This window comes from Caenorhabditis elegans, chromosome IV, assembly GCF_000002985.6.
Source record: "Caenorhabditis elegans chromosome IV".
Lineage (NCBI taxonomy): Eukaryota > Metazoa > Nematoda > Chromadorea > Rhabditida > Rhabditidae > Caenorhabditis > Caenorhabditis elegans.
The window spans coordinates 322977-338619 of record NC_003282.8 but is presented as its reverse complement, the minus strand read 5'-3'; the positions used below and the strand labels follow the sequence as shown (position 1 = coordinate 338619).

General features: G+C 37.3%; 4 protein-coding genes across 5 annotated transcripts; 2 read left to right on the top strand and 2 right to left on the bottom strand.

Moving 5' to 3' along the window:
- Positions 1–1441: 1441 nt before the first annotated feature.
- pxmp-4 (Peroxisomal membrane protein 4) lies at positions 1442–3824 on the top strand. The gene is made up of 5 exons (NM_067506.6): positions 1442–1580; positions 1626–1688; positions 1989–2187; positions 3430–3508; positions 3561–3824. Exons 1-5 carry the CDS (start codon positions 1459–1461, stop codon positions 3728–3730), a joined length of 633 nt encoding a protein of 210 aa, NP_499907.1. The 5' UTR covers positions 1442–1458; the 3' UTR covers positions 3731–3824.
- Positions 3825–4220: 396 nt separating this feature from the next.
- On the bottom strand, positions 4221–7797 carry bah-2 (Glycosyltransferase family 92 protein). The gene is made up of 8 exons (NM_067505.5): positions 7597–7797; positions 6980–7238; positions 6736–6936; positions 6350–6694; positions 5084–5231; positions 4912–5040; positions 4607–4856; positions 4221–4561 (listed from the first exon to the last, which is right to left on the bottom strand). Exons 1-8 carry the CDS (start codon positions 7661–7663, stop codon positions 4308–4310), a joined length of 1653 nt encoding a protein of 550 aa, NP_499906.3. The 5' UTR covers positions 7664–7797; the 3' UTR covers positions 4221–4307.
- A 173-nt stretch (positions 7798–7970) lies between these two features.
- On the bottom strand, positions 7971–13561 carry drl-1. The gene is made up of 10 exons (NM_001027963.5): positions 13214–13561; positions 10498–10604; positions 10266–10442; positions 10135–10219; positions 9836–10089; positions 9466–9792; positions 9229–9418; positions 9070–9187; positions 8922–9027; positions 7971–8245 (listed from the first exon to the last, which is right to left on the bottom strand). The coding sequence occupies exons 1-10, from the start codon at positions 13542–13544 to the stop codon at positions 8171–8173; spliced, it is 1770 nt and encodes a 589-aa protein (NP_001023134.2). The 5' UTR covers positions 13545–13561; the 3' UTR covers positions 7971–8170.
- col-101 (Nematode cuticle collagen N-terminal domain-containing protein) lies at positions 11600–13185 on the top strand (the record flags this gene model as incomplete). Of its 2 annotated transcripts, NM_067504.8 has the most annotated exons (3): positions 11600–11986; positions 12090–12306; positions 12373–13185. In NM_067504.8, the coding sequence occupies exons 1-3, from the start codon at positions 11949–11951 to the stop codon at positions 13099–13101; spliced, it is 984 nt and encodes a 327-aa protein (NP_499905.2). In that variant the 5' UTR covers positions 11600–11948. The 2 variants fall into 2 exon arrangements, with proteins under 2 accessions (NP_499905.2, NP_001294644.1); NM_001307715.3 differs by lacking the exon at positions 11600–11986 and having other exon boundaries at positions 12373–13101.
- Positions 13562–15643: the final 2082 nt, after the last annotated feature.

Sequence of the window (15643 nt, the reverse complement as noted above, 5' to 3'; positions counted from 1 at the left end):
GCACTTCATGGCATACACAAGCCGACGCGCGGGGTCGGCCTGAGGCCCGCATTTCCGGACCCACATGCGTCCGGTTTGGGGTAGTTTTCCACGGCGGCCGACAATTTCCGAGTTTGGCCACTCACTATACTTAATCAGCAAATTTATAGTGAGTGGCAAAACTCGGAAATTGTCGGCCGCCGTGGAAACCTACCCAAACCAGACATGTGGGTCCGGAAATGCGGGCCTCAGGCCGACCCCGCGCGTCCGGCTTGTGTATGCCATGAAGTGCAAAAAGTAGTTATTCGGAAGCAGCCGACACGTTCGGGGTTCCGCACCACACTATACATTCGGATACACCCGGCGACCTCTGAGGCCGGCGCGGACGACGATGCGGCGACCTCATGGGAGCCCTAAAATAAGCATTCCAATTTCCAACCTGAACTCGAAAAATAATTATTACGGGACCATGAGATCATGAGAATGCCTACTTTTCTGGCGGCAAATATCTCGTAGCGAAGGGACCTGTGTCTCTCTTCGCCAAATTCTCTCTCGCTGCCGTGGCCTGCCAATATTTTCGCGCCAGTAAATAGGCATTCTCATGATCTCATGGTCCCGTAATAATTCGTGTTTTTGTACGACTGTATAAAAAATAAAATAAGATGTTCATTTGTCAGCTATCAATCATTACTCAACAACATCTTCAAAATGTGATGAATGGCCATAAGGTGACTGTGATGTTAATCACTTTGTCGGATATTGATGTACTAAATGAAAAGGAATAAGATGCTACCGAAAAGAGAGAGAAAGAGTGATAAATTAGATCTCTTAATTCTTTTACCAGCTTTCTTTGTCGGATAATTAATGGGTTGTGAGGTTTCGCCACCTTTCTGGTATTCTTAATCTTTTCCGGAGTATTAGGACCTTTGGAAGAGTTGAAACTCAACAGGAAAATTTTGAAAAATGACAAAAGTCAACCAAAATAATTCTTAACTATTCAGGATAATTTTCAATTATTGCCTGTGTGCGGAAAAAATCAGGCTTGTGGCGTCACACTTTAATGCGAAACATTGAGCTGTATGATGTGGCAAAGCCACGGACTATAACTTGTCAATTCACCTGTCTTACCATTCATTGAACATTTATTGATAAGAGTTGTCTTGATACCAGAGATGTAGACAGTTAGAGAAAGATCAGTACAACGTAGGCAGGTTATATAGTATATTTCTTGTCTATTAAACGTTTTTTTGAGTTTTCATCACCCCTTTTGTGACAATTATACTATAATCAATAATATAATTTCAGTGATAAAAAATTTCGCCGGTTTAATTTATGTCTTATCGTCTTTTTTTTTGAAGTTTCGCCCACTTTAAACACTTTTTTCCGTTTCTCATCGGTTCTCTAGCAATATTTCCGCTTCCTTCATCAATTCACACACTCTGAAATTTTTGTCAGGTTTCAGGGTAAGATTTCAACAAAATGATCGACTCATTGCAATATCTAATCGAAAATTGGGAGACTATTGGAAATGCGTTGCTTTACAAATTTAAAGACCAAAAGTTTCTATTGGCTGCGTTGAAAGGATTGAGAAATGGATTAGTGTATGTGCAGATTACATTAATTTAACATACCGTTTGATTTCACAGATATGGAGTTCGGATTCGTGCCCCACATGCGTTGGTCATGGTCTTCCTGTTTGGAGAAGGAACGTAGGTATTTTTGGATTTTGGAAAAAATTGAAGATAAAAATCTGATCATTGAACTGAACATGAATATGAACTGTTGAAAAAACTAAAATATTTTTCTAAAAAATTTTTTTCAATTTTGCAGAACAGTTTCAAACCAGGCAATTGCCGTTCGGCCATCGAATTTTCGGCAATTACCGATTCCCGAAAATTCCAAAAAACCGGCAAACTGCTGAAATTGTCATATGCCGAAAATTTACGATTGCCACGCACTCCCGTATTCGACCGTGAAAGCAATTATTTTTCTAAAATTTACTCATTCAGAATTCTTCAAAAACTTCTCACAATCTTCCGACTAACGAAAACTCATGCATTGAACCTTGGAAAGTTTGTGTTTTCTTATAAATTTCTTCAAGGAGCACTAAGTGAAATTGATGGGAAAAAGAAAGAATGGCATAGTTTTGCTGCTGCTCTTGTCATGGGATATTATGTCTTTGGAGAAAACAATGCCGTTAATATGCAAGTGAGTTGTGTTCAAAGGTGGAGTACCGAACTCTGAGAAATATTTTTAACTGACTCCAAATGTTCCCCTGGTTCCGAATATCAAAGTGAAAAAATTTAAAAACATTTCCCTGAGTTGTGATTTCCAGCTGAAATATAAAATCAGGGATTTTTTTTTCACTTTTTTCACTTAAAAATTCGGAATCAGGGGAAAATGTAAATCCATTTAAAAATATTTCTCAGATATCTTTGCTCAAATCAGTTATGTATGTACAGGGTGGGCCAAAAGTATGGTAACACATGAAGCGCTCTTTTACATGAGCTTTTCGCGCGACTGCCACGACATACGTACATTCTTCTATCGAATACTGATAGCTGAATAAATTTCCTTTAATTTGACTCAAAATTTGTAATGTTTCCCAATAAGGTGCGATCTTTATCACCTCGACAATTTGGCGAACCCTTTCGAAAAAACGGTGTTTTGGCACGCGGCACTTCCCACACAAACACACCTCCCACGCACGCCAATAACTTTCAGATGTATGATTTTTATGTTAAATTTAAAGTTAAAGAAGTGAAGAAGCGTTTTTAATTGTTTTTGTAGCATATAAAAATTTTCTGTGTCGACACTGGCGCCTAGCAAGAACCTTTGAATGTCTCATGAATTCAACTTTGCGAAATTTACTGTTTTTTTGGTTTCGCAAGGCGTAACGACCCACAAAATCATCCGAGCTCAATTTTCTAAAAAAAATCTGAAAAGTCAGGTCAAAACGTCTCGAAAAATACTAAAATGAATTTTTCTGCATACTGCTACTCGCCGCTCACATCCATCTTTCTGGCGACTATGCCATTCAAGACTTAACCTACTGCCGCAGTCCATGACAGAAATACCGTGATAGAAATTATTTGGATTTTTGTTTTTAAAGAATCTCTAGACCAAGAGCATTCTTTGAACTATAAAAACTTGTAAGACACTTGATGGATTCCTCGAGAAAAATGTAGAAATCCCGCAGAATGCCGACTTGCGTGCCATAAAGGTCGTGATCTCAAAAGTTCTGAAGGCCTGCAGCGATGCGGATGGGAATATTTTGAAAATTCAAAACGTTCATCTGGCCAGTATTTTATGGAGAACAAAACTTGTGCAAATTGATGTAATAACTCTCTCCACTAGTAAAGTTATAGAGCTGCAAACGTGTTACCATACTTTTGGCCCACCCTGTAAACATAGAATTTCTAAAACTAGAAAATTTTTTTAAATTTTCAGATAAACTTGTATCTGTTGTCGCGAATTGTTGTCGGATTAACCAAATTAGCGGCTAATGAGAAAATTATACCTCAGCCAAGTGAGTCAATAATTTTTCAACAAAAGAACTCCCAACTCAAATTCGATTTCAGACTTCCCAGTCTTCCCATTATTTGGTGCAGCCGTATGGGGAATTGTACTTTGGCTATTCGAATTCCATCCAACAGTTCTTCAAGGATCTCTTCAGAAATCAATGACATACCTATACCATGACTCAAACTACTGGTCCGATATCAAAACTTTCCTTTTTAAAAACAAATAGACAATTATAAGAAAGTAAAGAAAGCACAACAGTTTATTTCCTTTAAACAAGTTTTTTTGAATTTCCTCCCAATAAATTGTGAAGTTTTGGGAAATCCGATTGTTCCTTATGCATAATAATTTTACGGCAAGCAAACACATCGTGCAGTAATTAGATTTGCACCTCCGATGGAAGGGTGAACACATGTTGAATAATTATATAGTGAGCAGTGCAAACTGGTTCAGAAGGAGGAACATTTATATCAGGGATTCGCAATTGCCGATTGCCAAAAATTCACAAAACTGGCAACTGCCGAAATTGCCGAATGCCGGACATTTTGAAAACCGGCAATTGATTGCCGGAAATCAAAATTGCGCATATATGTATATTCAGTAAGACGGAAAACCGTGTCCAATAGTAGGAAATGAAACTATGAGACAAAAAAACTTATGACACGATTATAAAATCGTATTGAAATAAATAAATAAAACCATGAAAACCATGAAAAACATCCGTGTTCAAAAAATTTATTCAATTGAAACAGTTTGAAACCCGTACCAACATAACCCTTGTGTTAAATAACAACAGTGAGCTATATTCACTGGAATAATGAAAATAACTTTGTTTTCTCGACGTAGCTATTGAAAAGTGCCTTGTGAGCAATATTTACCCATGTTTGAGGTGTTTTGATAAACGATATGCCAGATGTCAGCATTCCTTCACATCCAGCAGAACTTTGCTGACACATTTGGTTTCTATCGTCTAATATTGTGCCAAAAGCCTCTCGTCGACATTGTTCTAAATCTCGCATTGTTTGATGAGCGTCTAAAGCCCAAGGAGACAGCATTGCTTCTGAAATTTTGAATAGATCTACAAATAGTCAGTGAATGAGTATACCTCCAAACTCAGTTCCCTCCATCCGTTCCGTGAATTGATCCAACATTTTTGTGTTTAATTTCATTAGTAATGAGCTATTAAATCGGTTGTTATATTTAACAACAGGTGGGTTCAGTAAATGACGTTCAAATCTTCGAAGATGAAGATAATAAAGATTCAAGCTATCGTATATCTCAATTGTTGTATGTTGATGTGTTTTGTCTTCGGATAATTCATTGCGATATACTGAGTGCATATCAAAGTGAACAACCTGAAAAATAGACATGTGTATGCAATATTCATACCAAATAAACTAATAAACGTACTCTCTCAGGCCGATGAAACATTTTCTTTGACACTCTATAATCGTAACGAATGCTATCAATCTCAAGCACCCTCACAGACTGTAAGCCAAAATTTACATCACGTGGAGTATGAATCGAATCCCAATGTTGCTAAAAATAATATTATTTTCTTAGTTTAAGTCATTAAGCTTACAGGCTGATGGCTCAAAATCCAGTCAACTTTGAATTGTGCTGCGTTTGGGTGACGATCCGAAGCTTTGTTCAGAGCATCAGAGATATTTAGTGATGAGGAAACCGCCAAGTCGTCCAAGTCAGTGTTTGCAACAAATTTTACTTTAGACCTAGAAGGGAGAATAGCTATACTTTTACTATTGAACTGTATACCGTATATTTTCTATTAGTGCGGCATTCCGCACTAATTTCCGGGCCTTTCGCGGCTTGCGCAGTATTAGAGACTGCCGGACTACTGGAGACTGCCGTACTAATTTTCGATAACTAATTTTCATTTTGAGGTTACTACTTTCAAGAGTAGTAAACTCAAAATTCCCTCATAAAACTTCATATTTTATGTTAAAATCAATGAAAATTGTGTATTTTGCCCCCACTGAAATGCAATGTTTAAGTGAAAATTTATGAGAAATGATTAAAGATTGAACAAGGATACCATTGGAGTAATCGAATATTTGAGGTGGCTTTCGCAACCAAAAAAAAGGGGTGCCGCGCCATTAGAGACTGCCGGACTATTAGAGACTGCCGCACTAATTTTCGAAAGGGCATTAAGGGTGCCGCACTAATAGAGATGCCGCACTAATAGAGAATATACGGTATTTTGGTTTACTATTGTTTTAAAAGTAGTTTTTAAGATCATCTTGAGCTCAAAAATAGAAAATTGTTCATCAAAATTATGTTTAGGCTCCTAAATCTACAAAAAGTATCAAATTTGTATTTCCGGCAATTGCCGGTTTTCAAAATTTCCGGCAATTTCGGTAGAATCGTCTATTTCCGGAAATGACTACGGTCCAAAATTATAAATTCGGCGATTGTCGAATTTATGAATCACCAAATACTTTTTTGGAGCCAAAGTCAGGGGTGTGCGGCGAACTTAGAAATTTTCAAACTCGACGAATTCGGCAAATTCGGCAAATTTGCGGCGGTCGTCATACTCGGTAAATCGCAACATTTTTGGAGCTCAAAAAGGGCCAAAAATAATGGAAAAATCTAATTTCACTGGTTTTCGTTTGATTTTTGCCGAATGCGCATGTGCATTTCTTGAATAAAAAAATGAAAGACACACGATTATATGTTTTCTTGCAATAAGTTTCTGATAAAAACCATTAGCTTTGGGCAAAATTTTTATTAAAAATTTTCAATGTGTGCGGCAAATCGCAAACGGGAAAATTGACAAATTTGCCGCATACCCCAGGTTCAAGTAGCCAAAGACTGCAGATAGTGTCAATACCTTGCTCTCATCATGCAATCATGCATAAACGCTGTTGCTCCATGTCGGAACGTCCTACTATTTGGATCCTTTTCATAGTCACCTCGACTTCTTGAATGAACCGGCAAATCACTCCAGTCCAACAACTCCAAATCATCGCCCAACGATTGTTTGTAAAAATTCAAAACTTTTTTGGTTTGCCACGTGTAGCTGTGAAGATAAAAATAGAATTTTGTGGCGCCCTGGGCAATCCAGGACTCGAAGAACTGAATAATGACTGTCCAATCAGTAAAAAAGAATATTGGTTGGAGACATACACCGAGGGTATGTGGATAATGATGTGTAATCGGATGTAAACGAACATCGCTGAAAACGTTTTGTTTTTAAATATATAAATGCAAACTCACATCACCGGAATCACCGTGTACTCGTCGTTTAATTCAGTTGTCAAGTGAATATAAGGTTGATGTGGAGTTACTGATGACAACCGAATACTTCCAAATCTAGTAGCCATCGAACAAAAAAGATAATCGAAACATGATGCATTAAAGCAAAACCACTCAACTGGTTTCCATCCAATAGACGGAACTTCGGCTTTTAGGTTAACGCTGTAACAATTTAAATCATGTTATAATAGAAAAAGGCTCTTACTTGTTATCCTGATTTTCCAAATACAAAAACCGAATTTCCTCATCTGAAACACGATATGCCTCCCGTACATAAATCCCACCGAATTTTGTTGATGACGTTCCATTCTCTTTTCTCATAAATTTCTTCTTATACCACAAGTCTTTAAGCGATAAATCTCGACGTCTTCGAAACTCTGATGAATCAATTTGTACAGCCGGTGAAATCTCATTTTCTTTGTCTTGGGAGGATAGCGGTCCAGTGTAAATGTTGATAGTCAGAACTGGAACTTATAGTTAGTCAGTTTTAAATTAGAACAACCGTTTTTTTCCGAATAGTATTGAATGCAAGACTATTCTTCACCTTTTTGTCTTGTGTTTCAAAACTAATAGAGATTTATTCTCGATCGTTTTTATTTTAACTGTGTGGCTACTCGGTTCCACCCATGGGTGCGCGGCAATCGAATTTTTGGCAATTTCGGCAATTTGCCGATTTGCCGGAAATCTCAATTCCGGCAATTTGCCGATTTGCCGGAAAAATCGTTTGTCGCCCACCTCTGAGTTCTTTTGATAGTTAGTAGTTGAATCACTGAACAATCAATTTATGTACATTACTGGCTCTCTGAAAACTGAAAAACTCACCGAAAAAAGTTACTAGTAGCAGAATACACAACGATACGAGAGATTGCTTAGAAATAGATCTTCGCATTGTTTTGCACACAAAAATAATTACAAATCATACAAAGTGGTTGAACAAAGGAAAAAAAGATAATTTTGAGAATTTTGGTGAATAAAATAAGCCTTCTGGAATGGCAGGTGTTCTCGCCTTGTTTCGGTTAAAATATCTCGGATCTGAATCTGAAAAATGCCAAAAACAGGCTTATTTTCACAATGGGAACGATAAGATCGGATATCGTCGGCAAAATTGCCAGTCGCTAGGGATGAGATAAAAACGATTTTTTTCGTTCTTTTTTCTGATTTTTCTTGGACACATCGGAAAAGACAGTAGTCAATATATACAGTATATTGAAGATGGTTTATTTTATAAAAATTCAATAAAAATAATAATAGTAATAGTAGTAGTACTAATGTAAGATTAATACCGTAACTAATTTCAATTTTACAATATGAATATAAAATTTTAAACTTTTAGGTTTTTAAATTATTTAAACCTTGTTAATTTGGATATTCTAATTGTAATATTTCAAATCTTGAATCATGCAATCTTATCAACACCATAACCCAAAAATGTATTGCCCATTGTTGACTGGAGTCCTTCGGAGATTCCCAACTGAAAATTAAAATTATTTTCAGTTTTTGGATTGTTCAAACGGAAATGTAATATTTCCTTACTTTATTAATGGTTAGTCTGAAAACTATTATCCTAATAATAATTTTCAACACATTCCCTCAAATTGAAACCCGCTTAGTTGAATGGCACAACTACTACGGTTTCTCGATTTATATCCAGATAAATTTGGATTTTCGCGCGGACAATCCGGATTTCTTACGTCGTTCTTTGGAAAAAAATGTTTCCGATTATGGCGCACGATATGCGTTAGTGGTGTGTGTTGGGCAATGTTTGAAAATTTGGTAATTGGAGAATTTGGGAGAATGTGAATACATTCTTCAATGAAAGTTACTCGAAAACACTCACGAGGTTTGGAGCAGGGGTGTCGGTTATTTTAAAAATTTTTTCAGAAGACCGAAAAACGAAAAAAAAAGAAAAAAAAAGGTTAAGTTTACGCGTATCACAATTTTGGAAGTCGACAAAAAAAAAGAAATTCGCCAAAGGTTTGCCTGTAAATTTTTAAAATTTTAATACAAAAATCAAACAAATTTTTGAAGAAATTTAAGAATTTTCAAATGGCCTAGACATTGATTTTGATGTCCTAAAATTTTTGCATGCAAATCAATAATACAAAAATTATATATATATATATATATATATATACAGAAATCTATACCTTTCTAGGGACTTCCGCAGGTTTATCATGATCTGGACTTCCTTCCACAAGTATATATCCTCCAACAATTACATCCTTTTCGGGAGTTTTCATAACAAATCGGCTTCTAAAAATTAATATTCTCTGTGGGAATTTCATTGTAACAAACTTTTCCACTTTTCCACTTTCCACATCAGCGTGATATCTGTCCAGAGAATTATTACAGCAAAGTGTAGTTAGCAAAATGATAATTGGTAGCAGAATCAAAGCAATTAAAACAACGAATCCTAAGGTTAAATATGGAATTTCATATACCTTCATTTCTTACCTTCATTCAATGAGCACTGGCACGCAATTTGGATTCCATTGTAAATCAAAAAAATTGCAAAAAATACACCACCGGCAACAGCCGCCAGACTCAATGCCGCGCATAACACCATTCCAATCCATTTGACTAGGAGAACAGAAAATATTAGAATTCGGGACATATACCAGCGGATAAATGGAATGAAGCCACCCTGGAATTTTCAAATGTAAAACTTTTCTACCTTCAGTCTAATCTTACCTCATTATTTCCCCTTTCCGCCAGTTCTCTCAACTCTTCGATTTTTCGATGCTCTTCATCGTCCTCCCGTTCCACATAAAAATCATCTATCGGCTTTGGAGGATCTGGCTCTTTAGCTGTGGTAAGTGAAGCCAATGAATTTCTTAACGAGGCTTTCCTTGATTTTGATCCATGAGATTCCAAGAGATTCTGTGCAGATGGTCGATTTTCTGGATCGACGTTAAATATTTGATCAATAAGTTCACAAATTTCTTTCGATGCCGATGGAATTAAAGTTTGGGAAGAGTATATCAATTGACGACGGGTACACCATTCAGAAACCAGCTCCTAAATTACTCGATTAATTTTTAATCACTGCTTGAAATCTAACTCTATGCAAGCTCTCTCCGTGAAAATGCATGTAATGCTCCAAAAATGGAGGATATCGAGTGAGCATCGTGACAAGAACACATCCGACTGACCAGATATCTGATGATGGTGTCAGACATGGATAGGACTCTAATGACCGGAACGCTTCTGGTGGTGAGGCTAGAAGGGCACGACGTTTTTGAGCACTTGGGAGACCTTCAATAAAAGGATCCGCCAGTAGAATGTCATTTGAAATAGTTAGAAGGAGATTGGAAGCTAAGATAAATGTGGTCAATTCAGATATTTACAATTTGCACTTACCATTAAGTTTACCATGCACATGTTTTCTCTCGTGTAGATATGCCAGTGCATCAATTACATGAACAATATAACGCACGGCAGTTTCCTAAAATCCATGTAACATAGATATAAGTTAACATTTCTCAACTGACTTGTGGAATCGCTGATACCTTTACCAAATCAGCAACTGTCCCTGATGGTACATGGGCTCTGAACACCATAAGTTCGGTTTCCAGTCTCCAGTGGTATCCGTACATCGGAGCTAATCGTTTGTGACGGAGTTGGCACAGATCTTCAATTGTACGAGAGATTTTTTCAATTTCATCTGGCTGTAATTTGTAATTTGTTTTTTCGATTAACTGTTTGTTGTCGTCTTTTTCCTACCGTATTTCCTTCCTTCAACTTCCATTCCGTAACTGTATAACTAGCCATTGTTGCTGTATAAACATATTTTGACGTTTTACAAACATTTTCTCGTTCACATATTGTACCTGAAATACAGAGTGATTAGGAACGGAATCGGAGGGAAACCACTCCCTTTTCAATTCAAACTTGTGTTCTGACATCGGATTTTGTTGCAAAAAAAAAAATTTCGACAAGACAGAAAATTCAAACATTTTTTGAAAACTGGTTTGAAGTAATAGGGAAAAGTGATAAGAAAGTTGAAGTGTTCAATTGAGTCAGGAAAACACATCAAAAATTATAAAGAGTCAAAACAGTCAAAGAGCTACACCAGAAAATATTGTAGAACGTTAAAGGTGAAGAGCGTGAATGGGGATTTTACTTTAAAATGGGCTACAATCCATCAAGTTTGAAAATTGTTTGATTTTGGCTAATTTTCAATTGTGACTAATCTCCTCGTTTAAATTACCGCGCTTTTGTCCGCGCCGCATTTCGTAGATCTGCATCCGCGCTATTTTCTTTATTTCCGACGCGCAACATCTTTTTAAAGCGCGGTAATTCAAATGAGGAGACAAGTCAAAATTGAAAATAATTAGCCAAAATCAACCGATTTTTTTCAAACTTAATGGATTTTTTTTTTGTTTTTCTTTTGTGGTATTTTGTCATCTAGGTTCAGTTTTCGCATTTTAAAGTAAAATCCTGAACAGATGATCGAGAAGAGTTAGAAAAGCGACTTTATGTTTCTTAAATAATCCATTGAAAAAGGCTAGTTCTTTGTTCAGAATTCAAATTCGTGAAATTCTTCATCTTTTTGAGGCCCCACGAAAAGGGAAACTGAACGAAAAGGGGAAAGACGAAAAGGGGAATTGGCACAGTGCCAACGCACAAAACGCTAATTTTCCTGAAGAAAACGATACAACGATGTTAAGAAATTACGCACCGCGCGTTGTTTAGCGTGTTTTTCAGAAGGAATTTTCAAAAAACAACGCGCGTTGAATGAGAAGAAAGCGTTTTGTGCGTCGACAGAGCTAATTCCCCTTTTCGCATTTCCCCTTTTCGTGGGCCTCATCTTTTCCAACTTTCAAAAGACTACGATCCTCTAAAAGAAATCAATTGAACACCGAACACCAAAGCAATAGCTTCAATAGTTGAATAACAACTTCCTTACTGTCTATCCTCCACCCTCTAAATTTCTCAAAATTGCGGAAGTTTTTTGGACTAATCTGTGGAAACCGTATGTTTTTCTCGGCATGGCATAACGACAGAGAAACACAGTAGCGACCTTCACATCAAGATATCATTACTTTTTCGGTTTCCCAGGGCACGCGAGAGACGCAGACGTGTCAAAGTTCCTGGTTCAGCTGGTTGGCTTCCGTGTCTTCTGATGGGAGACAGTGAATTTCGGTATAAAAGGAGTAGATGGTGAGACCAGAATGGTACTTGACTTTGTTGTCCAGTCTCCTACAGTAATGTAAGTTTATTTTTCTATTTGGACCCATTCTAATTGTTGAGTGATGATTAGTATGTTAACGTTATTACTCGGAAGGATTATAAAGGATTTTCTAAAATTGCAGAATGACATCGGACGATCCAAAACAAGTCTCATACGAGACAGAGTCCCTTCGCAAGGTTGCATTCTTCGGAATCGCCGTGTCTACTATCGCCACACTTATCGCAATTGTGGCTGTTCCAATGCTGTACAACTATATACAACACGTCCAATCATCCCTCCAATCCGAAGTCGAGTTTTGTGCTCATCGTTCAAACGGTCTTTGGGATGAGTACAAGAGAGTACGTTTAGTTTTATTGAAGCAGTTTTTCTCTGAAAATATCAAATCCATAGACATATCTTTTCAGTTCGAAGGAGTAGCTGGAGTCGAAGGACGCATCAAGCGTAATGTTTACGAGCGCAAGTACCATGCTAAGCAACGTCGGCAATCTTACGGAGATTCTGGAGCTTCCGGAGGATTCTCATCAGGGGGAAGTGGAGGAGGATCTTGTTGCTCTTGTGGAGTTGGAAGCGCAGGGCCAGCCGGATCTCCGGGACAAGACGGAGCACCAGGAAACGATGGAGCTCCAGGAGCCCCAGGAAACCCAGGACAAGATGCTCAAGACAACCAGCCAGCCGGGCCAGACTCATTCTGTTTTGACTGCCCAGCTGGACCACCAGGACCATCGGGCGCTCCAGGACAAAAGGGTCCATCGGGTGCTCCAGGACAGCCAGGCCGTAGTGGAGGAGCGTCTCTTCCAGGACCACCAGGACCAGCTGGACCACCAGGACCATCCGGACAGCCAGGATCCAACGGAAACGCTGGAGCCCCAGGTGCTCCAGGACACGTTGTTGATGTTCCAGGAACTCCAGGACCAGCTGGACCACCAGGACCAGCTGGACCAGCCGGAGCTCCAGGACAGCCAGGTCAAGCCGGACACGCTCAACCAGGACAACCAGGACCACAAGGAGATGCTGGAGCTCCAGGAGCGCCAGGACAGCCAGGATCAGCAGGACAACCAGGAAACGATGGAGGGGATGGAGGACAAGGAGCCTGCGATCATTGCCCACCACCAAGAACTGCCCCAGGATATTAGATTTTTTAGAAAATGTTTTGAAATCGTCTCAAAAATTATAATAATTTTGGTGATTTTACCATTAATAAATACTGCCAGCATCAGTTTTTTTTAAACAAATCTGAACGCTCACCGATATGCATCATATCTTTCATGACATCTTCATTAATCCTCCAATTCTGAAATTCGTGCTTAGAAACTGTACTGCATTGAGTTGGAGTTGGAGATGGACACGCAATTTCTCTGAGTCTTTTCAGATGTTCTTCGCTCATTTTTATCGAACATGGAGAATTCCGTCGTTTGAATGGAAATGTGTCTGAAGGGCGCAGTGGAGTTGCCACATCATCTGTCTCTGACAACTCGGAACGTTCTTCCTCTGATGGATCTTCTTCTTCTTCTTCTACAATAATTTCAGGGTATTTCGTGTTGTTCGGAATGTGCAAGTATTTCTCCTCTGAATGCATTTTTGACGGAACTGAAATGTTTCAATAAATTTTTTAAAGTTATAACATAAAAAACTAAGTACTTTTTTTTTGTACGAGTAGATGAAGTAATCAGCTACCAGAATCTAATATAAAATTTTGCCAAAGACCTCCCTCTAGAATTCTGAAAAATTCGCTCTGAGAATGTTTCTCTTCGTCTCACGCTTTTCAACACTCTCTCCCGTTTTCATAGCTTTATTTTCATTTTCATTTTAAGAGCGAATTTTACAGATTTTCAGAGGTCTTTGGCAAGATTTTATATTAGATTTTGGTAGCTGATTGATTCATCTACTCATACAAAAATAAAAAAAAGTAAACTTCTCTAAATTATTTACTTGTGGTATAAAAACTTTCACAAAAAGAGGTGTTTGTTGTCGAAACAAATAGGTATGTTTTGAAAAAAAAAACTCAAGAAAAACCAAGAAAATGTATAATCAAAGAAAGAAAAAAATTTGAGCAAAGTGAATAAATCATACAAAATCTATGACTTCCAATTCAAATATGAAAAGGAAATTTTTGAAACAAATTTTTCTAAGCTTACTTTTTCATAATTTTTCTACACCCACTTATTGTAAAACACATTATCTTTTAGACATTTGTCACCAATTTACCAATATTAAAAAGGTTGTTACGATTATAGTTGTTTCACGTTTTCAAGAATTCACCATAATTTCTGAGCATTGTTCAAAATTTTATTTAAACCTAAAATGAAAAATCGAAAAAAAAATCAATTGGAAGTTTTCTTATCACTTAATTTTTAACAACACACATATACCCCACATAATTCCAAAGTCGTTATCAGTAGAGAAAAAAAAACTATTTATGCACAACAGGAGTTTAACAAACGGTTGTTATTGGATATCGTGGAAAACTGAAAACTCCCTTTAAAGGCACCTACATATTTTTCGACGGGTCTCACGAATGCGTTTGATTAAAACAGTTTAAAAACTAATATTTGATCGGACAAACACCTTTTCAAGTTAATTAGCGCCAGAGCGATGCTAATGTCAAAAATAATATTTATAACTTGCCCCACCTAGCTATTCTTTTTTTGTCTAATTTTTCTATGTCTGGCATTTGCCGTTCTGCGACTCATAATTTTTTTTCGGCGATCGACATTTGCCGTTTTCCGAAAAACTTAGTTTTTTCGGCATTTTTCGGCACTTCTTTTTCGCATTCTTAAAGTTGTTGATGTTTTGTTGTTTTTTCTTGCATTTTCTAAATCTAAATAGTACAATTCCAAAGTTTGATAAGGAGGTTTGAATTTTAAAGCAAAAATCAATTTCATATTTAAACGACCAGACTGTGGGATAGTCAAAAAGGATCCCAGAGGCAAGATTGATTCAAAACAATTGTACACGTGAACAGTCATAGACAACATCTTTGACGGTTTTATGATGGGGTGACGATGCGGCGACTAAAAGAATATGGCTAATAATTCAAATATGTTGATTTTTGGGAAGTTTTAGAAATGTTTACAGGTGACTTGGGAGTGTTCGGATACAAGAGACACAGAGATGTCCTTTGATTGTGTTTTTATGACTACAATGTTTGTAGATTTATGTTTCAACGGATGAATGTGAAAAACTTGAATATTCGATCAAATTAGAAAAAAAAACATTTTTGACAAATGCCGAAAAATGCCGAACATTTTTCGGCGTTCGCCCATCTTTCGACTAACTTTTTTGGCGAACGGCATTCGCCGTTTGCCGTTGCAGCACAGCCCCGCAACCTCTCGTTTTTATTTGATTATTGCGGTTTTGCCCCATTTCTTAAAAAAATTACGTTTTCAAATTTCATGTTTCTTTTATTTTTTTCATTAAATAAATATTTCTATCGAAACAAGTTGAACGTGCTCAAAATAAATGAAACCTCCGCAGCAACGAGAGCTCGGAACATACAGTACTATTTAAAGGCGTACACCTATTTTCATTTTAAAATATTAGCAAATGAATAATAGTGGAATTAACAAACAATGAAAAACTTGAAAACCTTTAAAGCAATAATTAAGCGTTAGAAAATTATATCTTTTTTTAGGTCATAGTCACTCAATTAACCTGGAAGGCGCCCAATAGATGCCT